General features: G+C 36.5%; 1 protein-coding gene and 1 long non-coding RNA gene across 6 annotated transcripts in view; one reads left to right on the forward strand and one right to left on the reverse strand.

The window, feature by feature from the left end:
- LOC134536735 (protein FAM117B-like) overlaps positions 1-19,007 on the forward strand; it is a 40,559-nt gene extending 21,552 nt beyond the window's left edge. Inside the window, exons 2-8 of one of the 3 annotated variants that reach the window (XM_063376625.1) lie at positions 4,869-5,026; positions 7,662-7,753; positions 8,789-8,877; positions 10,724-10,854; positions 13,141-13,357; positions 14,549-14,681; positions 18,590-19,007. In XM_063376625.1, coding sequence (XP_063232695.1) covers positions 4,869-5,026; positions 7,662-7,753; positions 8,789-8,877; positions 10,724-10,854; positions 13,141-13,357; positions 14,549-14,681; positions 18,590-18,749 — 980 coding nt within the window. In that variant the 3' untranslated portion in view covers positions 18,750-19,007. The remainder of the gene's footprint in view (positions 1-4,868; positions 5,027-7,661; positions 7,754-8,788; positions 8,878-10,723; positions 10,855-13,140; positions 13,358-14,548; positions 14,682-18,589) is intronic. The other 2 variants (XM_063376627.1, XM_063376628.1) reach the window with 2 other exon arrangements.
- On the reverse strand, positions 9,460-25,078 carry LOC134536736 (uncharacterized). Of its 3 annotated transcripts, XR_010075857.1 has the most exons (4): positions 23,936-25,078; positions 23,614-23,730; positions 10,661-18,779; positions 9,460-9,784 (listed from the first exon to the last, which is right to left on the reverse strand). It is a non-coding gene; the product is annotated as an uncharacterized LOC134536736 (long non-coding RNA). The 3 variants fall into 3 exon arrangements; XR_010075858.1 differs by lacking the exon at positions 23,614-23,730; XR_010075856.1 differs by lacking the exon at positions 23,936-25,078 and having other exon boundaries at positions 23,614-23,929.
- Between the last annotated feature and the right edge of the window lie 1,825 nt (positions 25,079-26,903).

Consider the following 26,903-nt stretch of genomic DNA (forward strand, 5'->3'; position numbering starts at 1 on the left):
AATATTCAATTAAAATTAAAAAAAACACAGTGTTTTTGATTAGTTTCTACGATCAGTAACTCAACACTTTCTGTCAAATGCCTTATTTAACAGACTTTAGTACTGAGCGTACATGGAACTGAATTGGTCTTTGGTAGCCGTGATTGTTGAGGCGTCATGCTTATGTGACGAGCCATAACTCAGATTATGAACTCTGATTCGGTATCAGACATAGTTTGCAACCCACAATGATAAAATAAAAACTGCCTGTGCATATCTTAACTGTGCTACCTAAAACATCATTCCATTTAAAAGCTTCGAAACTTGGTAAGTACACATTTAAGTCGCTTTTACTGCTGTGCAGCCGGCTAGAATTTCTGTGCTGACTTATACCTCCCTCCTTCACTTAACAGTGGCATGGCTGGCTCTTCTACCTCTAGACTTCACCTCTTACTTATTGACCTGAAGGTTTAAAGTTACACGGTTGCACATGCATCATCATTTACAACACACCTTAGGGTCATTTACTATTACTCAATTATAGGTGCAGTAAAGTAAAATCCTTTTTTGGGGGGATTTGTGGTGGGAAGGGGAAAGGGGGACAAAATGAAACATCTAATTATTTAGTGGGGGGGGGGGGATGTCGCCCCTCTCCTGGTTATGGCACCCGTGGTGACTCGTAGATAAGCATCTCTGCAGGCTGGCCTTTATTTCACATCGTTGTACTTCCAATGGATATTGTACTCGGTAAAAACACCAGACGCGAGTCAGTCCATTTTCCTTAGAATAATTTTACAGCAGCAAACAGAAATTAACATACTCATTCTTACATAATGTGTGTGATTTGTGCTGCAGTTTGAAGTCGTCTTGATGGAGAATGATGGGGGTCACCTCCAGGACTTAACCAAGCATAGTATAGGCTGTCTATAAAACAATGTCCCGGTTTCAATGGTTATAACAGTTCAATTTAGACATCAAATAGAAAGTAAACTAACCTAGTTGTTCTTACAAATGTTCAATATATGCACCTTTATATGGCACACATACAACCTAAAGTCCAATTCTTCCCACACTTTGGTTAACACGTCCAGAGTCAATTTTGTGTCTCAACTCTGGCAAATCATTAGGTAGCGGCAGAACGTAGACATGATCTTTTATAAAGTCCTAAAGTAAAAAAAAAATAACATGGCGTTATGTCAAGTGAACGTGGAGGCCAGCGAAAAAGAGCTTCGTTGTCTCAACCATTGCAACCAATCCAACGGTTTGGGACTTCGATGTTCAACCACTTTCTTACAAAGAGATTCCAATGGGGAATGCAAGTGTAACTGAAATTACAGATTCTCTCTTAGCAAATTGCAAATGCTTTATGCTCTGAAGTCACCATTTTGCATAGGTGGCACTGCAAGCGAGAAAACAAAGCAATACTTACGCATGTGCTTATCTAAAGCTGTTGGAGTTACTCTTTAATTATGACCTTGAACCAACACACTACCACATTTACAGTTGATACTTTTAAAATTTATAACTGGAACATTCTTTTATGGACGTACTGTACTTTAAGAATCCACTTACCTAGAGAAATGCAAGTATGTGCATAGGGCAACATGACACATGCATCAAGTGCTCAGTCGCCTCTACGAGCAAGGCAGTGAGTGCAGTGTATTTCGTCTCGCTGTGCGAACCTGTGTGATTTTTAAATGGGGAGCCTATATTCTTGAATAAGTTTAGCAAAGCTGTGGTTTCATAGATATTCAGTTGTAAGTTTTGTTGAATGAATGTATGCCAAATGTCTTCTAAGTTGGCATCCTGCATAATCTGAAGATTTTCTTTTTTTTGTAAAAAAAAAATAGGTTGTTCGCACCAGATAGGTAAAAAATTTTAAGCGCTTCATGAAATGCAATTGGCAAAATGCTGGTTTGCAATGCAGTGATAATCATGAAAGCCATATTATTAATCAAGCTGACTACATGTCACAAAAGAGTCACGGAATAAATAGTAATGGTTACAAAAATTTAATTTATAGCAGCCTTTTGCTAGCTTGCTTTTGGTTTTTTTTTTTTAACACCTCACTTCAGTTAATATTCATCCATTAAATCTAAATACCGTCCATTTAAATCATGTGGAAATTATCTCTGAAGAGGTTTTAGCTTTATAACATAAATTTGACATGTTCCTGTAATTAGTAGAGCAAAAAGTTATGTCAAGTTGCTTCTTATATTTATAAAAAGACCATGTGACATACTAAAGTTGTAAGAATATATATTTCTTATTGGATCTTAGAAAGTCCGGAAATTTATTCCTCAGGTACTTTTAGACACAGTGTTAATTTGAAAGTCCTTCTGCAAATTCAACCACTTTTTGTTGGCCAGACACATGATTATCAGACGCAAAGGAGAAAAAATGGGAAAAAAACATCCGGATTTATTTTCAGTGAATAGCCAGGTCAACATGGCTGGTGCATAATGTGAATCTTATATCAAGTGACTACCATTTTGACAGACTTGTTGGCACAGGCCACTCTAGAATGCACAAAAAGAGACAAGATGGGGGATGATTGAAGAGCAGGTGAAGGAGGAGGGGTGAGGAAACAGTGACACCAATAGGAAAACTTAATCACTACCCTAATGATACAGTGATCAGAACACACATCTCTCCAAGCCAATTCATGTTTGAATCCTGGTTATAGTGTGTGTCGTGTAAATTGCCCTAATGTGCACCGCTGACACTAGTTTTAAACTTTTCAAACTTGAAACAAGTTATACGTGACACCAACTTTGGTCTGAATGGATGTGATTTCAAAATTGTTTATTTAACCATGAATTATGGGATGAACACAAAAAAAAAATCAAAAGAATTTGCTTTATGGGAACCATAAACAAATGAATAGGCCTATGTATGTATTGTGGTATGAGATCTCTGGGGGTCCCCTGATCTCAGAGATGTTGTGTTTATGTGTTTAGGCAAGTGGTGGTGGTGGTTATTAGCAGGACTCTGGCATTGCTCACATTAAGTTACGAGCACAGAGTCAGTACTCAAGAGTTCATAGTCCGCCGTACTGCTTGAAATAGTGTTGTCTAGGCATGGTGAAGAGATTTTTCAAAATTTATATTGGTTTTTATTCAAATTGAATTTTTTAAAATGATTTTCAGTAAGGTTTTTTGGATGATATCCAATGCAATACCAGTTTTTTGATGCAAAGAGAATATAAAATCGAATGTGTAAAATATTTTTAAAGTCAAAATCACATTACCCGTTTTTTTTATAAAGTACCTGAATTAAGTAAAAAAAAAAATTAATATTTGTAAAAATTGTAAAACCAATTTTGTGCATTGATAAAAGTAGACCTAGTGCCACCTTTTAATTTTTTTTAAAGTAACTGACTATACTTATGCAAATATATATAACATAAAAAATAAGTATTTTCATACCATAAAAAATATGTGATTAAGAAAGATTTTGCTTTTTTCAAAACTAACAATAGGCCTACTTACACAGTTCCAAAGTCATGTGAAATATTATCATAAATATGTTATACAATTTGTATTAACATTTGTAATAAACAAAAAGCTGCCGCATTATTAAATTAAATACTAAAATATGAAAAAATGTCAGATGAAAAACTTTCTTGTTATTTACAGCACATTATTAAATTGGCCACATACCTCGAATTGATGGTAAATATAAAAATCATTAATGTAAATAAGTTTCTTTTTATTTATGTGGCTGATCATACCAACCTAAAAAAAGTTTTCTTTAGATACGATCATCTGCACTTGTGAAATTAAAAAGCACAATTTCAAAATGAAAAAAAAATTTGGGCTTGTAGCTGAGAAGCATCTTTCTTTTTTAGGCTACCAGTATTTAAAAGTGATTGAGGCGTCAACAATGAAGTAGCCATAAGTCAACTGTGAAGCTTTGCATGACATTTGAAGCTTCAAATGAAATGAATAGCATATTTCTGGTGAAGTCAAATCAAATATTAAAACGAGCTTCAATTTTATTAGCTTAGTCGAAACTTCTCACAGGATTTATGGCTACTGCATTGTTGACGCCTTATTTGCTTTAAGATCTTGAACCAGTCTTTCTGTTATCATCTGTGCCATCATATTGACACATTATTGGTCAAATAAATGTGAATTTGAAGACCCATAAATAAATTGCATGTTTGGTTTGGATCTCTTCCTGTTTATTTTATTTCTACTGATTTTTTTTCTTCATAATTTGATTTTCAAAATAAGCTTTTTTCCATTGAAAGCATGTCAGTTGCGTGCTCACATACAGTATGTCCATGCAAGAATGTCCCAGTTGTAAATTTTGATAGTACAAACTATAAGCATTTTAGAGTTTTGGTTCAAGGTCACAATTAAAGTGTAACTCAAACAGTTTTAGATAAGTATATTCACGAGCACTGCTTTGTTGTTTTCTCGCTTGCAGCCGCCACCTACGCAAAATGGTGACTCCTGACCATAAAGTGTTATGAGTTGTGCAATTTGCTAAGAGTGAATCTGTAATTTCTGTTCAACGTGCGTTCAGTCTGTACGAGAGCAGTTGAACGTCAAAAAAGTCCCTGACCGTTGATCTGGTCGTGATGGTCGATACGACAGAGCTCTTTTTTTTTTTGCTAGCCTCCACGTTCACCTGACATGTAACGCCATGTAATTTTTAAATTCCCTTTTGGGGCTTTATAGAAGATAGTGTCTACCTAATGATTTGCCGGAGTTGAGACGCAGAATTGGAGAGACTGTTGCTTCCGTTATTCCGGACATGTTAACCAAGGTGTGGGAAGAATTCGGCTTAAGGTCGGACGTGTGCCGTACAGCTAAAGGTGCACATATTGAACGTTGCTGGGTTAGTTTACGGTCAGGTTGATGCGGGAGTGGCTGTTGCAGGGAAGTCGCGGACGCTGGCGATGGGCACCGGCCAGGAGGGCGGCGGCCCGGTGATGCGTCGCACCGCCTCCCTGGACACCTTGTACCTGCAGGGCCAGTGGCCCACCGAGTCCTTCTACATGTACTGCGGCCAGCTGCTGGTCGACAAGGCCACACAGGTGCTGTTCCCTGGCAGCTTGTTCCCACGTCTCGGGAACACCTGCCATTTGTACAAGTGGCCCATGGGCGTCGCGTGGATATATTTTTTTGGGGGGGGGGGGGGGGATTGCAATTGATTTAGTTGTCGAGGAATATCCATCCCCTGGGAAAAAAAGCGGGCGGGTCCGGGGGTCCTCCCCCGGGAAAATTTGGGGTTTTGAAGGTGCAAAAAGGTTGGATTTTAGGCATTTTTCTTTCCTAAATATTCTAATTATAGTTGGTTGCGATATATAATTTATTTTTTATAAAAAAATATTTTCAGAGAACAAATTTGTAAAAAAACAGTGCTCACATTACCACGATTGGACTAAATGCACCATGCGCAACATATGGGTTGTATCACAGAAATAATATTAATAATATAACTACGAAACTAAATATGTTATTGGAGGGGACGAAATTGAAGACTTTTATTATTGGGGGGGACGTGTCCCCCCCCCCCCCCCCCCGTCCCCCCCGGTTGCGACGCCAATGAGTGGCCTGTTAACATGGCGGCTATAAACAGGGAAAATTCTGAGAATTTCTTAGGTACTGGATCTCCGCGTTATAGAAAGTCAGGGAAGTAAAAATTGGTTCAGGGTATGTGAGGGAATTTATACTTTAAAACCTGAAAAAGTCATGGAAATACGGTGGTGATAGTAATTTGAGGGGAGATTTCATGTTTCCTATTGTCATCATCCAGACTTTAGACACATTTTTTTCCCCCGGATTTTTATCTAGTTTTAGTGCCTAGTCATACACACTGTAGAATGGGTTTATGCAAGGTTCTGTTTGAACTAGTGTAGCTGTGGGGGTGGTGGAGGCTGGATTGTTTTTTTCTTTCACAAAATTGTTGAAAAAGTTATTTTAAAAACATTTGTGAGGGAATTTGTAATTTTGGTCATGGGAAGTCGAGGAAAAGTTATGAAATTGTTTTTATATATTTGTGTGGACACCCGGATATAGTCAGGGAATTTTTTTTAATGACGTTTTTGAAAAAATAATTCTAGCAGAGATTTATTTTGATTTTTACTGGTTCCACAAACACATCCTTTCTTCCCCCTTTCCACTCTGTACCTAAGTATTACAAAAAGGTTTTCTCCCACTTTGTTTTGGTCGTAAGTGTTCCAGCACTATGGCCACGTTGCGTGGACTTTAGTGCATTTGACAGTAGTGCGATGAAATGATTGATAGTTGCTTATTGCAATAGTAAACTGTGAAATGAGTACGGGTTGTATTTTTGAATTTAGAATTTTTGGTAGTTTTTGGTGACTGACTAATATCAATGGTCAGGCAAATGTTTTTCCAAATCTAGTTAAGGCAGGGAACTGTTTATCACAGGTGTGCTAGCCACCCAGTATGGTGGTTGTACACAGAGTTCCTGCTGACATGTGAAATCAGGAAAATTGGAAAAACTCGGGGAATAGAAAAGGATGTTTCAAAACGTGGAAAGCCTTTGTAAACCAACCTTTTGTCCGCAATAATAACGGTGCTCTTTCCTAAAAACAAATAGTGGAGGTGAAAGAGCACTAACCATGTATTGTAGGAGGTGGAACATTTTAAACGCGGGGGAATTTTGATTGTGATATCTTAGCTCTTGGTATATGGCATTTACTAGGAGTAATGTCGTGAATACGACAGGAGTCATGGAATGGAAATGTGTCACCTCGGTGCTCCCATATGTGGCAGATGCGTTAACCAAAGTTCACAAAGTCAAAGGAAAACTTTATAGTATTAACTGTTAAATGAATTTTAACAAGATGGGCAGTAATTTAATAAAATATATTGTCAAAACCCAGGCCCAAAGCCGGGGTTTAGTATTTTTACAAATCTTTTTAGCTTTCATTGGAGCCGTTTGATTATATATTTTAACCTTTTGCTCTGAAAATCTAATGATTCATTAGTCTACGTAGCTGCTACAGCAGGGAATTCTATTGGCGGGTGCCAAAACTACGTGAGCATCGTGTTAAAAGAAATGTTTTTGAAAACCCTTTTTGTATGTTTTTGCTTGGCACTATTTTAAAGAATTATTTGTTAAATTTTGTGTCCCAGTTTTGTATTAAAAAGTGTGTTTGCAGTGTGAGAACATGTGAATTTACTCATTACCGAGTTTAGATGATACACATCTGTGGCAAGTACTGGAAGACTCGTTCACATTCATCTGAAGTGTTTTTTTAATAATAGTGTGGAGCAGATTCACACACCAAGATACTGAGGTTAGGATGCATTCAAGTTATGTTCCATGTAACTTTCTGTATTTGATTATTGTAGCTTGTTTAAATTTTTGGAATTTTATTTATCATATTTAGAACCAGTGGTGGATCCGGCTTCGAATTTTGGGAGGGGCAACATGGGAACGGATGACCAGATAATTTCGGGTGGTAAGGGTGGTATAACTCCTAGTTAAATAGGGGGTCAGAAATTTAGAAAAGTTATAGCTTTTTGGCTATTTTAATGAATGAATTATGTCCTGAAAAGGTTTTTTTTTTAATATTATTTTTTGTTAAGAGGTTAAGTGTTGATGGCACATCACCCCTTCCATAGGACCGCGACTGATTGGAAGATGATGTGTCGAGATGTTGCACGTAATCTGAGCATGTGACTGTGGTTGTGCAGACGGAGGACTTGTCCAATGAGCAGAGGAGACCGAACCACAGGCACGGACCTGACATTTCCGAGGAAAAACAAGAGAAGCTTCTGAGGCACAGGTATGGTCTGTCTCACGCTTGGCTTTCAGCACAGAGTATAAATAGTGACCACTGTTGCCAGGTTGATGCTGTCAGCCTTGATAACAAAACTCAGTACACGCGGTAGAAGTGAAACTACTTTGGCAATTCAAACCTCGACTCGCAAGTATATAATTAAAAAAAAAACTGCGCATGTTACTGTTTCTCCAAGCAATTCTGACATTTGGAACACACCAAATCTCTGAACGAAATTTGAAATTCACAACAGGTAGCTTTATCTATGCCAACCGCTGTTATTAGAAATTCTTTAGACGTATAATTGTTAAAAATATTTAGACAATTCACAAATACGTATCATCTTTTGATATGTACTATAGGTAATCGTTGCATTGGTTTTATGTGTGTGGGATGAAACAAATCTTTCTCTTAATACTTATAGTTTTCTCAGTTCATGATGCAAATGTGCTTATTTTTTTCTTGTAAATCATGTTATTTTGGCTAACCTTTGTGAAGTTGTGATCATAAGATTGCAGCTGCCAACAATCACCGTAAATGTTTGTTTTTATTTAAATTATTTTTCCTTTTGATGCTAAAAATAATACATTTCTGAACTCTATTTTACTGTATAAATAAAGTGATCATTATTTACATCAGTCATTGTTACATCAGTTTTGAACGAAGCCACAATACTATAACATGTAATTGATGATTCCTTCGAAGAAAATAGTTGGTGTTAACTTCGATTTGAAGTCGGCTAGCTTCGATTCAACTTAGACTCTTTCGAAGCTTCGAACACCCCTACAACTTGATATTTTCTGAATATAGTAACTTGTAATTCATTGTGACTAACAGCACACAATTTAATTTTTACTTCAAAAGTTAAATTTTTCCTAAAAGTAAATTTATATATATTTTTTGGTTATAATTTTTTATTTGATTCCAAACTAAAGTATTTTATTCGTTAATCTCCACACCGTCAGATGCACTATTCACACACCTATAGTGCATAGTTATCAGTTGGCTTGCAGGGTCATGATGTTTGTTTTGTGTTGTCAGGTTACAGAGACCAGCAAAAGATGGCAGCACTAGCTGTCGTGAGCGCGCATCAGCATTCGGGCTGATATTACAGCAACCACTGCCAACAGGTGAGACTTGCTAAGTACTGAGGGAAGTTGCTAGCAAGAATTTTTTTTATGAGTTTGTGGTTGTTTTCTATATTGTCAATCAATTTTCTGCATTAAAATTGTAGGCATTATTATTTGAATTTATTTATTGTCATTTATTTGTTATCTGTTATTTGAAACTTGCATGCAGGAATATTCTACCTCTTGTCATCACAAAAATGTTTGGTTTTTGGTACAGAGTGGAACATAAGTTTTATCAATGCGCACACAAAGTTTATTATCTGCGAACAATCAAGAGTTAATTAAGATAAATTTCTAATATATATATATATATAAGTATTTTTTGTAATGAGACTACCAAATGTGAAAGAAAGTGGTTTTTATATTAGACCAATATTGTATAATTACATAGTATTATGGTTTAAAATTCCACAGTGAAATGGAAGTACTTTTTTTTTACCTGAAAATAATGCAATGATTTTTACCAAAACTGCTTAAACCAAATGTGGGAAGTGCATTATACAGTAAAAGCCTTTTAAAAAAAACACTTATGAAAATTCCCTGCATAATAGTTAAAAAAAAAAAAAATATTGAACCTATAAATACAATAAAATTTACTCATTTAATAAAATTTCTCTTAATAAGTATATACATATTAGTAAACACCTTGAGACACTTCTTAACAGAGATTTACTGCAATCTGAAACTTGTGTCTTGCCGTGGGGAACATCTTAGTTGAATAACTACACACACTGCCTCTTAGCTACGTTACTTATTCCTGAACCTCTGCACATGACGACAGATGAGATGTAGTGATGAGGGGGAGGGTGCAGTCCAGGGTTCCTTCCACTTCCTTCTGCTTGTCTTACCCTCCTCTTTCTCCCTCCCAGGTGAACACTTCTTTGCTTTTCGACCCACCGCTTTTGAACTGCAATCATAAAACACTATGTATTTTTTTTCTTCCAAGTAAGGATTGATGTTTCAGAAGAGGCTTTGTAAATCACTCAATGTTGAAAGTGGTGCCATAAAATGTCTAGTAAATATGGAATTAATGTTCTAATTTAAATTATTTTAGGTTCTATGACCGTGAATTGCGATTTACACTCCATAAAGCCTTTTCCATACTTATAATCAAGAAGTTTGGGGCCACATTATTATCAGAGTCACATTATTTTCGGGTGTACATGATACAGAGATAAGACTGTTTCATAAATAGGGACAAGATTATATGGTGAATTGCAATAAAACCGAAATAACACCGAAAATCATGTCAATAAACCATATAACACCAAAATGTAAGTTAATACACCACATAGCATCGAAATACTATTATTAACATGAAATTAATCACCAGTTTTAAAAAAACTTAACTTATGTCACAAAAACATAATAATTAAATTCAATGAATGCAATGTATTTATCATGAAATATTTTTTTTTTTTTTTTTAAAAAAGTATGCACTTAGTAGATTGGAAGAATTTTATTTTACTCTCTTTTTTTTCTCACCACTATTATTAGTAAGTTATTTTTACGTTACGACGTCGGTACATTTTTGAAAAAAAGTACTTGCAAATTTATTTTTTATTATTCAGAGTGTGTCTTTTATCAGGCAGAATGACACTGTTTTGGCTGAAATAAGTATTATTATAAAATATTAATGAGTCATATGTGTTCAATAATATGCTATCTTTATGAATGAACAAGAATTCATAAAAAAATCAAAACAATAACATCAAAATCTCCTGTTTTTTTAAAAAAAATATGAGATTGTGTTTAAAATGAAACCAATGAATCTTGCCCGTACACACAGACGGCTAGACGCACAGGTGTGGGAGTCCAGCCGGGCACTGATGCCGTGTGGTTGCAGCGTCGCAGCCCAAAGCAGCGTCCACGCCGTCGAAAGGCAGCGCGTCGCGGCCCATGAGGAGCTCGGTGGAGGCGCTCAACCAGGAGATAGAGCGGCTGGTCCTGAGCGAGGCGGAGCGCACGGACAGCAAGGTATCTGCCCGGCCGCACCGCCGTGTCTCGTGTCTCGCCCACGTGACCAAAGTCACAGCGGAACACGGGGAACACTCTGGGAATACCTGGAGAGGTGTTCCTGAAATACCCTGGAAGGCTTAGGTGAAATGGATCAAACATTAGTACGAAACAGCATCGAGAAGTTCTTCATATTGTGTAGTATGATGATGTCTTGAAACTGGTTTTTTATTTTTAATCCCAAAATTTGTGTGGTTTTTAGTAACCCCACGTCTGATTTCTGTTGACATCGATGTTGTAGGGCCTTTCGCGTTCTGATTGTACACGTTGATGGAAAGTAACCGGGCGCCCACCGTATGTTTGCCGGGCGTACGGACCCGGCAGGGACGTCGCTCGTGTGTGGCTGAGACTCGAACGCCCTTCTACCCCGTCCTCAAACCCCACTGACCTGGACCACCCTGAGCGGACATGCTGTTAAGATGTTGTGTGCTAGTCCCTTAGTGGGCTCCCGAGGCGGTCCCACATGCCCGGGTCCTTGTATAGGCATAACACGTGGGTGCACGAACAGATTACCCCGCGGGTGAAGGTAAGACGGGTTTTACTAACACAATCGTGTACATGTTGGGTAACACGTGTTTCTCGCAATGATACTATGAAAAATGCCAGCGGCAATACTATCTATTGGTGTATGAGCGGACCAGGACACCACATAACCTGGCCTGGAAGCTAAATCTTGTAGGTTGGTTTCAAATGATCAGCCGGGAACTCAAATTATTAGTCTGCCAACCAGAGTAGATCTTGAAGATGAAAGGAAAGAGTTTGATTAATAATTATGAACGGTGAATGCTACTAGATCAGATTTACCAACAGTGATGTTGGTAAAAAGACAGACTGGGGTATGGTCAGGGTGTTGTGGTGACGAGAAGCCATGGAATTACCGTTATGGTCATGAACCAGTGTTTGAGGAACTGACAACAATTCAGAAACCCTTACAGTTCTTAATACCAAGTTACAATTTATTATTATTATTGTGCATGTGCACGCACGCGTGCGTGTATGTGTGTGTATTTTTTTTTTAAATGTAGTATGGGTAAAACAATGGTAACAAAAATGAGTACAGGATAATTCTATTAAGCACAGAAACTTTGGCCAGCAATTCAGGGCTGGACAAATTGTATTTACTGGGAAAGCATTAACTTTCCTCTTGTTAATTCAGCACACTTACACATTGAGAATGGGGTTTTATTTTTAACAAGTAGTTCAGAACGCATATCTCTCAACTGCGAACCGGGAATTTCCGGCATGTGTTGCTGTGAGCAGTGCTTCATTATCATTTCATTTTCCCTCATTTTCACTGTTGATCGCATATTTGATGGGACGTTCAGCTCATTTATTCATTGATTAATTCAATGATACAATTATTTATTTATTCATGAATCATTTAATCATTGTCTTACATTAATTGATTCATTCCTTGATTTATTCCTTCATTCATTCCATGATTGAAAGAGCCAAGATTTTATGGTGTTATAAAAAACACACTATCAGATTTCTTCTTTATCATGATCAAAAATTTGAAACTTATGTAATATGTACATACCAAACATATAAACTGCTTCACATATGTACCTAACTTAAAATATGTACATAAAACAATTATTCGTGTAATATTGGTGAGAGTAAGTTAAACAAAAAACTGCAACTAAAAAATTTCAGTATTCTGTTGTAATGTTCTTTGGGTCATGAAAAAGATATAAATAAAAAAAATATATTTTATGCAATGTCTTAGTTAAGATTTTATGGTATTATAATTTGACATGTTTTATTGTTGCCACATTAAATTTTTAATGTATTGTGCAATAATATGTATATAATAACTCAGATAGCGAAACAAGAATGGTGTTGTTGGATCCACTAAACCTACTACATAACGTTTAAAGTAATGGAAAAAAAAAAAATATTTGGTCAATGTGTTGTTTATGTTTCCAGTGCTAACGTATTTTTCAAATTTATAATTTTACTTTTTGCTAACCTGGTTAACGTGAATAAAAAAAAAAATTCAATATGCAGTGAAAAGCATATACTAAAGAAAAAAATGAACTTTAGCCTATATTTTAATAGATAAAATGAGGTGATCAAGGTAAATTTATCTTAATTTTGCATTTCGGAGTTATGTGGTTCTGAGTTAAGCGGTTTTGGAGTTCTGGGTTTTTCGCGGTGTATTGTTATCCTGGTTGTGTCGCTGTTCGCCACGTAATGTTGCACGCGCGGCGCTGAGCGTGCGTGCTCCCCCGCTGACGGGCGCAGTGTCGCGATGCGCAGCAGTTCGGGGGCGGGCAGCCGACCCCGGAGGGCCACCGCGCGCCCCTGGCGGACCTGCTGCGCTCCTCCACGCGCTCCGTGAACACCCAGACTCCCGCCCGCCCGGGGGAGCTGGCCTGCTCCGGCCCGTCCTCCCGGGAGTCCGGGTCCCCGCCGCCACCCGCCGCCGCCGGGGTCTCCCGGCCCCCCAGCGACCCGCAGGGTGCGTAGCGCCCCCGCTCAGCCAGTCAGATGTCACTCAAGGGCCCCGCCTGCCCGGGCACACGCACACGGTGCGCAGAGCTTCAGGAAAAACAATGCGATTTGAAAACTACTCAACACATCCGAGTGGGGTCTGCTTACGAAAAGCATTTTAGAGTTCACTGAGGGCCGAAAAGTACGTTTGATTTCGGATTAAGTTTTTAAACTGTAGTTTCAGAAGAGTTAAAATGTCTAAAACGCATGTTTTCAGAGCGATTTTTAGGCGTAAAACAACCAGTACAGATTCTTGAAAGCACTTATAAGGGACTTGTATTACGCCTTTATCATAATTTCTCGGCCATTTAATGTTACGGTCACCGCTCAAATTTCACAGTTATTCTGTGACGCCAAGACAACTGCGTGGCAGTTCGGAGCCTTGCGCTTAGAGGCGACACCGCGCTAGAAGCACCAACGATCGTCGCGCATATCATCCCGCCTCACTAACACACTTACACCCTTGACGAGGCGGGCCCCTTAAGTGACACAATTTGCAGGCAGAGCATGTAGTTTTAAGCTCTTTTGTAGCTGACAGCAGTTAGAAGAGCGTCGAATTACGGCGGAAGAAGTACATAACAGCCGCACAGCAGGGAATATGGGGAGAGATTCGCCAATAAAATCAAAATGGTTAAAGATAAGAAAAAAAATTTAGTGGTAACATTTTTTTGTTCATAATAAAATTTTGCAATAATTTTTTTTCTATGCATTTTTTCTGTACAAACCTCCATTTTTGAGATATTTTACATGATAAAGTCTTGAAAATATAACATTCGTAAGATGAGAGCCTATATTTTGTAGTAATTTGTATAAAAGATGGGGAAAAAAAAAATAGAAAATCATGTTTTAACTTCAAAGCATTAAAAGTCATGTTATTTTTGAGTTTATTGCTACCAAAAATTTTTCAAGTCTAGCTATAAGGTACTTTTTGAGATTATAGGCCAGTGGTTCTTAGTAGGCTGGCGGTGCGCCCATGCTGCCCGTTCCCCCACCCATTTATTCCGTCAGTACTCCATTCTCATCCCGCCATCCCTCACCATCTCTAAGGACCTCGATGTGGATGAGATGTCGGAGCTGTAACTGGTGTTGGGTGGTTAACCCGGTGGTGTGCCGCGTCTGGCCGCGTCCCGGGGGAGCTGACGTGTAGGTGTTGTTCCAGAAGGCAGCAGGGACTCGTCCCCCGAGCAGGAAGCCGGCAAGCTGGGGACGTCACCTCACATCAACAAGTTCCTGGCGCGGGAACCCCCAGACGGCTGCGAGAAGGTCAACCTCAAGTTTGTGGAGGACACGAGGTGTGTTCGGTAGAACTTCTATCCTGCTAGCCTTGCTAACCTTGAACCACAGATTCTTAGGTATATTAACAAGCACATATTTTGTGGTGAGTCATACAATTGACGGCAAACTACATTTTCCGAAATTACCCAATTCTAAGTAGTACCTTTCTAGTGACTTTGAATTACAAAATTGGGATATGTGTGCATTAAAGGCCAAAGTATCACCATTCCCAACTCTAAACATGTAGGAAAAAAAAGTTTTCGGAGATATTGAAAAAAAATATAACCTTAACTTTGATTTTTTTTAATACTCTTGTCATAGTTTTAATAATTATTGTATCGTTATTGTATTATTTCAACTACAGATGTTTACCTATTAAATACTGGAGATCAGGAGCGTAACAACTAAATTTCCAAAGGGGGGGGCAATATACCTTTTTTTATAAAGAATCATCAATCCCTCCTATTGAAGCGGGGGGGGGGGGGGGGAGGTCCGGGGGTCCTCGGGGTCCTCGAGTCCTCCCCCGGGAACATTTGTATTTCAAGGTGGAAAATGGTGCTATTTAAGCAGTTTTATTATATAAAAATTGTAGTGGTGCACCGATACGACTTTACCGATTACTGATTCGATTACCGATTATGAGAGCAATAATCGGCAGATACCGATTCAGTTACCGATTATAATGAAGAAATTTTTTTTTAAGTGTAATAATGCACACAAAAATTTTTATTCCCATGTGAATTTAATAACAAGATTAGGTAAAATTGAGAACACAGTTATAATAACAGTATAAAAATATATAAAATACACGATTAAGTCATTGCAAAGTGTAAATTAAATTAACTTCTATTTAAATATTTGTTATTGTAAACAACTTGAACTACAGTCTAATAATTGTAATTTACAATGGGTAAGTTTTTGTTGCGGAAAACTAGCATTATTATAGGGTTGTGCGAATGTTCGGTATACCGATACCGAAATCGAAATTTTGCTACTTTCATTTTCGATTTCGGTAAGAATTTCATCTGTCGAAGTTCGTTTTTAGCGAAATATTTCGAGCCAAACGAAAGTTCAATAGCTTACCGAAGTTTGTTTGTTCTAGTTGAAAAAGAAATCGTAATTTAATAAAAATGTACAGTAGAATACCGGTACAATAACGTACCTTATTATAAAGTATATTTCACTTAACGAATTTTTTTTAAGTGCCCGCCAAAAATCGTATCTTCGCCATGCAAAACGGTTTCAGTTTAAAGTATCATATTTTCACTATAACGTAAAAATTCTACTAGTAGCGTGGCATTACTACACCAAAATTTACTTAAACTGGTAAATAAATTTCCAGCTAAATGATTAATGTAGTATAACAAAGATACACAAATACCACCGCAACGTATTTTCTAACCTCTAAATTCTCAAAACAAAGTTAACAAACAGTTGCGCGCACAACCATAGATTATACCGTACGTAGTATGCGACGTGAGCAACACAACACCATTCGATACATCGAAAGACGGAGGTTTGAGAGAAGTATTAATTATTTAGACAAAAGTGTTACGCTACGCTAAAAATACTGTTTGATGTCTGTGCTGGGATTGTTTATTGTTATTGTTGAGTTTATTTTCAGGTTACGTTATTTAGACACCGCATTATATTTGTGCTACAATATGAATGATCCTGGAGATAAAAAGAAACGAAAGCAATTCACGCTTAAGGAAAAAGTGGATATACTCAGAGAACTAGACAAGGGGAAAAAAGCAAGTCGCAGTTGCGAATACATATGGCATTGCGGCTCTCCTGTAGCTATTTTTTTATATATATTTTTTTCTCTTTGTAAAGATATGTATGCATGTTTCAGTACTAAGTACAAAAACTTGAGGTACCTGTAAGTACTTAGCACTGGGATTCTACTGTAATGTCTTTATATGATTTGCTTGTTATTACTAATAATGTAATAACATATGCAAATCATATAAAGACATTAATTAGAAAAAAGATTTCATTAAGATTAATTTACGTGGTGATGAAAAAAACTCACGTTAATGAAAATACGGTAAAATCATAATTTGAACAAACATGGCAGATAAAGTAAACAAAATTCAACCGTGATTACAGTAGGCCTAGGTATCAAAACAAAATCATGCAATATTTGAAAAATTACCTGATTCATTTGCTTTCAAACAGTAGTGTAGGTACTATATTCGTAAAACATACATTCCAGAACTGTTAGTACACTATTTAGTATTTACCGTATACACATAAACAAAGAACGTACCTACTTTTATTCGCGCACAGCCAAACAAAAACATTTTCGTCTGCTTTATTTAAAATTTACATACTCTGACTGGCATATAAAATCCTCATAATATACAGCCAATTAGACAAAAAGGTCAACAAGTCACTTGGCAGCAACCATTTGTTATGTTTTGTTTTGACCATGTCCCTTGCCTGGTCTACAGCTTCCTGAGCTAGCCATGTGTGACAGTGGTGCAAGATGACGGCCGTTCCGCAGTAGTCACGTGTTTTTTCATCAGTACCATGCACGTGATAAATATATTATCATAGACTGCGACATTACGACTGTAAAGGAAATAGTCTGTGCGCTGAAAGATCTGGATTGATTCTTGAAATTTACGAGTGACATGGGGCTGTGTTGTGTGGTCTAGGGCGGATGTTGACTATATTAAATAGTAATATTTATATGTACATCAAAAGGTACAAAAATGATTTATGTAATAGAATTTATTACTGAAGAGCAAATTTTGGGGCACTTTTTTTCTTTGTTAATTAAAAAATTTCGCTTAACTTTCGTTAAGAATATATTTATCTCATAAAAAAATTCATTTTCGTTTCACTTTCGCGAAACTTGATAAATTTTCTTTCACTTTCATTTTGTGTGGATAAAGTCACTTTCGCACATCCCTACATTATTATCGACTATCACATAAGGTTGCATCAAGAAATTACCGTTTAGCAATGTAAACATGCTGCTTTATTTTGTTCACTTGAGTTTAAAGAAAAATGTTTCCACACTTCACTTTTTTTCTCCCTACTCGCCATCTCACTACAATTATATAAAAATGACTAAAAACCAATTCTAGCACATGTTATTTTATTTATGTTGACTGAATATATAAAATTATAAATACTTTTTCACTTTTCACGTCACATATAAATAACACAACAACGGATAATGTTACCAAAGACGCCCATAACGAGTTGGTAAAAGGCAGTGATAAACTCTACAAGGTATCGGGACCACGATTTTGAACCGCTACTACGACTCGAAAAGATTGATTGTCATAGAATCCACTGCAACTGTTTGTGGTATTTCGATTGCGTGACATCTATTTTACGTCTCTGGCTATAGGTAATGGACAAGGCCACTAAATAAACAAAAGACGAAACGTAAATAAACGTGTAGGAAAAATGTATTTTTTATTGTTTGAGGCAATGAGCTTTATTAAACTTAACGAAATATATGTAATTATGATATGACGGAGTTAGATGAATTTTGTAATATATACAAATATTACGGTATTTCGTCCTAAAATCTGTAACAAAATATTACACGGTAAAAACCTAGTTAATTACGCCGGGACGTAAATAATCGGCAAAGTAATCGTTAAGATAATCGCCGATTACGATTAATCGGTAAGTACCCATAATCGCCGATTACGATTCATCGGTATCCACATCGGTGCACCACTAAAAAATTGATTACACAGCACTTTCTTTGCCCCCGTTTGCTCCCACTTCAAGGTTTAGGAGGGGGGGCAAAATACCCTTGCCCCCCCTGTTGTTGCGCCCCTGCTGGAGTGTAATTTATTTATTTATTTATTTGGTATGCAGATATGTTTATAAGAAAGATAATGATGTTCTCAAACGTGGGTGGTTGAGGGAGGCGCCGGGACTCGTGGCTGTGCAGGAGACCGATGGTGGACCTGAGCAAGCTGGAGTACTGCCCCAAGAAGCCTTGCGTGACCTTGAAGCCCAGCCTGGGGTCGGCCTTCTACCCGCTGCACCGCGAGGGTCCCAGCAGCCCCGTGAACGGCGACCTGAGCGGGCCCAGCCGCCCGCCCCCCTGAGCCGCTCGCCGCTCGCCGCGGCCGCACCTCCTGGGCATTCCAAACACAATAACACAGAGAACACTAACTGAACAAAGCTTATTATTTTCTTATATCATGGTTTTACTATTATTATTATAACAATTTGTAGTGTGGAGGGGGGCGCGACGGGACAGCGTGTTCCATGTGCAATGACAGAAGGGAGGAGAGAGAGGTAGGCGTCATGTGACCTTGAATTTGTTTTTAATAGACACAATAAAAAAAAATATCTGTCTCATAGTTGCGTGGGTTTTTATTTTACTGTGATTCCTCTTGGTAATACCATTATTTATGATCGTGTTCACGTATTGACTCGGGACTGGGCCGTTACTTGTACGGATGTAACTTGTTTTAATTACTGTTATTTAACTTAAAAAGTAACAAATATTCCCTCAAATTACACCGCTTTGAAAGTACCGTAATAAATTACATACAATTAGCAATTACAAATAAGATTACTTTTTAAGACAAAATTCCATACTTCCAAATATTTACAAATTAATTAATATAATATGGGCATTATTAAATATAATATTTTTCATCATCTTCATTACATCATCATAAGAAGAGCTTTCTACTTATTGTGGTATAGCAAAAGCTGCATCTCAAAATTTTTGTCATTTGCCCAGCTATGATTTGGTTGTACACAAACAACCTTTCAAGAGCCATGCTGGCTAGCAAATGTGTATTGTATTTTTAAAAACATGCTGATCACTGTAGGAAGGGAACAGAATACTACAATCTTTAGTTTGAAAATTAGTGCCTAAATCAAAATTTATTGGCAGAAGATGTCTAGTTTTTATGTTCTCAAAAAATTTGCTGTCACTGCTAGAAGATTATTGGTCATCATGAGTACACTCAGTAGGAAAGGCTTAATTTTTGTGAACACAATATTTCTGTACTACAACTCGTACAATATTTTCTCTTTGAAGAAATGCTTTGATAGGTATCCCAATCAGTTATGACAGGATCAAGTTAAGTACCAAGTTTAAATTTCAGGTGAAGCTCACTGCCAATCATTACATTTTTATTAGTAAATTTTTTTTCCTGAACAACTTGTGTTAAAGGAATATTATGCATTCTACAATACTTTAGGAGTCATTTGAGTTTTGCAATTTCAGAAGTAGTGCTTGGATTACTGACAGCAGTTATTGAAAGTAACTTTTCTTCTCAGCCTGTAGTACCGTGTTTTCTCATATAATCGTCGCACATTTTATTCTAAAATCAAGTTTGAAAAGTAGGGGTGCGACCATTATGCGGAAAAAAAATTTTTGTTAGGTAAAGTTATTCATAAAAACAAAACCCGTTCATGGAAAGTACGTTTATGTAAAAAAAGGTGGAGTATACAAGAGCACGCCAAATAATCTATATTAATAATTCCTTAAACAAAAACCTTTCTTCAACTTTAAATAGAAAAACCAAAACTCTAACGCGAAGGCAAGCCACTTGAATGTGACTTGAACTAACTTGTCGTAGTACACACTTGCCACGAAAGAATGCTGGCTATCAAATGTAGTTAACTCGGCGCCTGACAGATGGCGCTCGTTGCATCCAATCAGCGAGATATCGATATTCGACTACGTGCGCGCGCTCTATACGGGAAGCAATATAACCAAACATGAATGATGCGCTGGCTGCATTTTTATAAGCGGTAAGCCGCAGTAACGCAATCAAATAAAGGTAAATACAGTTTAGAAACATCTTTAAAAGAAAATTTACACGTCAGACAACTTTGTATTTCCGTTAATTAAATAAATAAGTTGTAATGACCGAAACAAGTGTTAGATTATACCTACACCGCGGCGACGCAGACGATCAGATAAAGGAAATAACGTTTAAAAACGTCTTTATAAGAAAATTTACACGTCAAACAACTTCGTATTTTTCCGTTAATTTATTAAGTAAGTGGTAATGACCAAATAAATATTAGATTTATACTTTAAAATACATCGTTTTATACGGAAAAGATACCTACACAAAGCGCTCGGCATCTACTAGCAGGACCAAAAACATCATGCAATGTTTATGCGAGAAGTTTTTTTTATCCCAATTTTGACAGCCTAAAATATGGTTGCGACGATTACGCCGCGTGCGACCATTAAGCGATAAAACACGGTATGTCCTGAAACTTGGTTAATCAACCCATAACCTGAGAAACATTATTAAAATAATAATTTTCTTATAATCATGCAAGTTAAGGAAATTTAAAAAAAATTAATTAAAAGTTTTGTATGAGAGATACAAAAGTATAAATTATATGAGAATTCCTCTTACATTTATACTAGGGATGGGTCGATTCGATTCTCCGATTCCTCGATACCACCGATTATTAAAAAATTTGGGTACTCAGTATCGGGTACTAAAAAAGGGCAAGGTAGGTTAGGAATCGGTTAAGTTAAGAAAATACAGTAGTAATATATTTTCGTCTGAACTTTACTTACTTATTTTAATATATCTTACCTGCCGTATGCGCATAAAATTCCTAATAATGCTCATTATTATTAAATATTAATTTTATACGAATAAAAATAAATAAAAACAATGTTACCGGGCATGTTTAACCTCTAATTAAAACTCCACGATCGAAGAACATTATTCCTCACTCATGTATTAGACGTAAATAAATTGTAAAAAGAGTTATTAATTTTATTTGCAGTTAAGAAAAGTCCATTGTTTTTTGTGAAGAAAGTGACGGTTATGAAACGAGATCACATCACGTGTCGTCACCAGTTTAGTTGTGAGCCATTCAAGGATTGATGGCCTCCACAAAATCTCTGGTGGCCATAAAATATAAAGTCAAGTCGAAACGTATCGATTTGTTGCGTACGGGACAAATTGTATAATGAAAGCAACAATCGATAATAAAGAATTCTCTGGCCATACCGCCAACAGAGGCTCGTGTTTATTTCTTGCAAAGGAAAACCGTAATAATTACTAGAAAAACACTTGAAAATAGTTTTAGCAAAACAATATTTGTGCCAAATAAATAGCATAAATGCGAAACAATTCACAGTAACCTCAATAGCACGACGGTGAATTACGCCGTAATTCACCGTCGTGCTATTGAGGTTACTGTGAATTGTTTCGCATTTATGCTATTTATTTGGCACAAATATTGTTTTGCTAAAACTATTTTCAAGTGTTTTGCTAGTAAAAAAATGTTCGCCGACTGTCGTTTCAAATTACGATGCGAATGTTCTGATATTGTATTAACATGTCTAAAGTTTGGGAACATTTTCGCATCAATAGTGAAAATGACAAATATGCAATTTGTAATAATGGTAGTGCGCAAATTTCACGGAGCGGTACTTATAAATCTACAACCAATTTAATGAAGCATTTGAAATCCCGGCACACATTACTACCAGAAAAAATAGTCTTTGAAGAAAAACAAACTTTTGTTTACAGCACTGTCACCAACTAAGTCAAAAGGTACCACAGAAAAAAGTGGTGCTACCTTTGAACCCATTTTGAACAAAGATGTTATGTTATCGGCGTTATCGCCTGTTAAAGAACCTTGTCTAAATGTTGAACTTCTTTGTGCACAGCCTAGTACTTACTAGCAAACAAACTTTATGTGAAAATGCTTCTTCACTGGTAATTGAAAAAAAAAAAAACTTTAACATTTAATCCTAAGTCTATAATTATCCTTTATACATGTTATTATCATTATGTAATGCATTCAATTCTTAAGTAGTTTTAATTATGTGACCAGAATTACCAGGAATCGAAAACTGGAATGACTCGGAATCGAGAATCGAAATTTAGGAATCGGTACTGGTATCGGAATCGATAAAAATGTGTACTCAACCCATCCCTAATTTATACCTTGATTATTTTTATGTGCTAGGGTGTGCACAATTGATACAAAGAACAGTAACAACATTGAATAACAGTAATAACCCCAAATAAGAAATAATAATAATAAAAAATACAATAGACAGAAACAAACCATGGACATGGACACAAATACCGTGTTTCATCGCATCGTTATTTTAGGACGTCACACCAGTGTTCGAGATAAGAGAGTAATGTGTAGATGCTTCCTTGTGGTAAGATTATAATCTATTATGGTGTGATGCTTGTGGATTTGTCCGGGATATAAATGCCAAATTTGCATTATTAGAAAAGCTGTCTTTTCTATCCTTTTATGCAGCAGATGTTAATGTAACATGCACGGCATGTAGTTTTCAGTAGATAAGAATGCTTATCTAACATGGTCTGCTGCTTGGGAAAAGATTAAAGAAAGAAGTGCGAATTCTAATTTATTAAATGAGTAAATTTTCCTTAACTTGGGTACAGCAGTGATCGAGATCAGCGAGAGTGGTGGTAAGGATGATTTAAGCGTAAGACGATCATATAACATTTTGTGCTGCTGGTTGAATGGTCAATGGCAGAAGCACAAATTTGTGGTCAGGGACAGTAGCACCATATTTATAGTATTAAAAAAACATATCCATCCTATTGTACATCAGATTTTGACATAAGAGGTGCGGCATTTAATGATGTGCTTCCTGTGAAATACAGGGAGATATGTGCTTATTCTAATTTATTACAGGAGTTTATTTATCTGACCTGGGACAGCAGTGATTAGGATCAGCAAAATTTACTTCTTCAGTGGTCAGACAACCAATTTACATGGTGTGTTGCTGGTTTTTGATAAGGGTTAGTAGTGCCAAAACTGCAGTGTTAGAGGAACCTTTTCGTCTATGTTGTGTAGCAGATTCTCTTTAAGAGGTGCGACATGATATGTTCAGTAGACTCTTCATCTTACATTGTGAGCTGCCTGGAAAAAGGACAGCTAGAAGTTCTGAATCTAATTTAATATTGGAGTGTGTTTTTTTACCTGGACTACAGTAGAGTTCAAGACCAGCGATCATTGTGGCAATTCTTCTTTAGTGGCGAGACTATCATGTAACATGGTGTGATGCACGATGATTGGACAGTGCCAGTAGCACTAAATCTGGAGTAATAGAAGTGTCAAATATATATCCTGAAGTGCAGCAGATTTTGACATAAGAGGTGTTGCGTGATATACGTATTCAGTAAATGAAAGGCTCATCTATAGGGACCCTTTTATTTCGCGAATGGTTTATTCACGAAATTTTTATACAAGCATATAGGGTCAACATACCAACAATTTATGTTATTTTTATTGTGTTACAAACCGTTTATGCGTCGCGAAATTCCGCGAAATTTCACGAAATTTGCCATTTTTCTCGTTTTGCGCGAAATAGGGCTAAATTCCTCTATTTCACGAAATTTCGCACGAAATAGTCCATTTAAAATCACTATTTTTAAGATTTGCGCAAGAATATGTTTACAAGTCAAAGATAAAACTCCACACTACACGAAAATATTTTACAGAACGACGCCTAGGCAAATCATTTTTTCACTTTATAATTTGATAATATAAGTTACTTCATATTTTAACGCCCTCGGGTTCAAGAAACGGTTTATTACGTTTATTAACCTAACAATAACATAACTGTTTTGTTTTCTTTCGTTGGCCAACGGGTTTCCTAACGGCCATAACAAGCCATAGAAAAGAAAGTACATCACTTTATCATTGCGACGCCATGTTGAATTTTTTAATTTTTCGCTGTGAATCTTTACTTTTTTCTTTCAAACCCCATTTATACGGAAAAAAGTCTTAATTTTCTAAAACATTCACAATATATCTGAATTCAATACCGAATTACGGTAATTTACAAAAAAAAAAAAAATAATTTTACCAACATGGCGTCCTTCCATACAAAATGACGTCCTTGATGTATTGTGAAGAAAACTTACACACTTTATCTCGTCTTCTCTGAGACGTTCGGAGAAACATTTATCTTTGGCTCAGAAACTCCGGGCTTGTTTGTTGTTATGTTGCTTATTGTTGAATACACACTTTTTATATATTTTTTTAGATTGGAAAGTGGATTTAAGTGTTATTCTTGAATTTATATATTCATGCATTTATCTGAAACAGTAATTTATCTAGTACTTTGCCCTCGAATGAAGCATGTAATTTAAACAACAGTTATACAATTGCAATTCGCAATATCTAAACGTGTTAAAAGCATTTAAATCATGCCGAAAATTGTATCAATTTGCAACTGACGAATTTTATGTATTTGATGCAAAGAAAAAAATATTGATGTGCAAATTTTGCAACTTCCCAACAAGGGTTTATATTAATATTACAATTTTAAATGTGTAAATGTTCAAGTGTTTAAAATAGCAAGATGTTTTCAATATTATCTCATAATGAAAGTTAAAATTTAACAGTTAAGTTATTTTCACTTTTCCTGTATTCTCTCCCCCCCCCCCCTCCCCCCCCCTCTACATAAATGTACTACATGTTAAGTGAAACAAATTTTATTTACCGCTTTATTAAAAATTTTGACTTTTTACACCGCTTCTACTGTTTTTTTTACACCGCTCTAACCAGGTTTTTTACACCGCTTTCACTAGTTTTTTTGCACCGCTATTGGTAGTTTTTATTTACCATTTTTCAGGGTCCCTACTCATCTAACATGGCGTGCTGCATGGAAAGCGATCAGAGAAGTGTTAAAATAATCTATTAAAGGTATACATGAATTGACTATCTTACCTTGTGTACAGCAGTGTTGGAGATCAGCTAGATTTGTGTTGAGGTTTTAGTGGTAAAAAAATCATCTAATTAATGTGATTCCGATTGTATGTCCAGAGACAGAAGTGCCATTACTTCAGTATTAGAAGAGCCTTTTATCTATCCTGTTGTGTAGCATATTTTGACATAAAATCAGTAGATGAGATAGCTCTTTTAACATGGTGTGCTGCCTGGCAGTAGATAAGAGAGAGAAGTACTAGCTCTCATTCATTTAAGGAGTTAATATATTACCTATGGAAATCAGTGTTTGAGAATAAAGAGAGTTGTGGTAAGGCTGCGGCAGTGGTGAGTCCTATATCTAACTTGATGTACTTCTGATTGATTGAACAGGGACACTAGTGTCAAATCTGCAGTATTAAAGAGCCGTCTTATCTATTCAGTTTTGCAGCTGTATTGGATGTAAGTGGTGCGGAATGATATATTCAGTAGATAAGACTTTTCATCTTTCATAGTGTGCTGCTAGTGAGTAGATCAGAGAGAGATAAGAACTAAATCTAATCTACTTAAGGAGTTAATTTATTTTACCTGGGGTAGGTATGTTACATAAATGTTCGAGATAAATGAGACAACATTTTTAGATTAAATTTATAAAATTAATACATAATTTGAATAATTTCGATGTTGTGCCTATGATGGGAGTAATGATTTTTTTTTTGTACTCCAGCCCCTGTTTTTCAACCCTTTGTAGTTATAGTTGGTCGTATCAAAAAATTTTTCAGAGAAAAGATTTTGGTATTACTCCTAGGAGTTATATAATACATTCAAACGGATGTGATATTTTCTATATTATTGCAACTATAGCAATTTACTTTCCCCATTTCTACCCCTGTGGTCGGATATTGCTCATTAAAGAACTCTACCGAGATTTCATACTATTAAATTTTATGTATTAGTTTGGAATTTATTTGTAAAAAATTGCTATAGTTATCGTGTCCAAAAACGAACTTTTTGAGTTGACGATGGTTTTGGGGTCTATGACCAGCGGTTCCTGAAAGGTGTTCCTCCGAACCCTGGAGATCCGTGGCAGGGTCACAGGGGTTCCGTGAGTCAGGACCATGTCATAAATCGGGCACAATTATTGTCAAATAACTTTCTTTGAAGGAGTTGGGGTTCCGCCAAAAGAAAAGTCGATCATGGGGTTCCCTGGACGAAAAAAAATTTGGGAACCGCTGCTATTGCTATAAACCATAAAACGAAAAACTATATTAAAATTTTCCGAAAGTCTCACAATGTTAATAGCTACAATAGGTAGTATTTCTTTTAAATCTAATAATAAAAAATGAGTCAAACAAGAAGATCTTTATAATGCACATTATCTGAATTTTTTAATGTGTCAAAGAGATCATCGAAGGTGATGCTGTCTAGGAATGTTTGAACTATTAAGAGACAGACTTTGGATTGCTTTGTAAAGAAAAGTATTTTCCGATTCGCACTGCACAGCTGTCAGAGGAGAACTCAGGACTCTTAACTTCTGGGACTTGTTTATATACCCGCAT

This window comes from Bacillus rossius, chromosome 11 (genome assembly GCF_032445375.1).
Source record: "Bacillus rossius redtenbacheri isolate Brsri chromosome 11, Brsri_v3, whole genome shotgun sequence".
NCBI lineage: Eukaryota > Metazoa > Arthropoda > Insecta > Phasmatodea > Bacillidae > Bacillus > Bacillus rossius.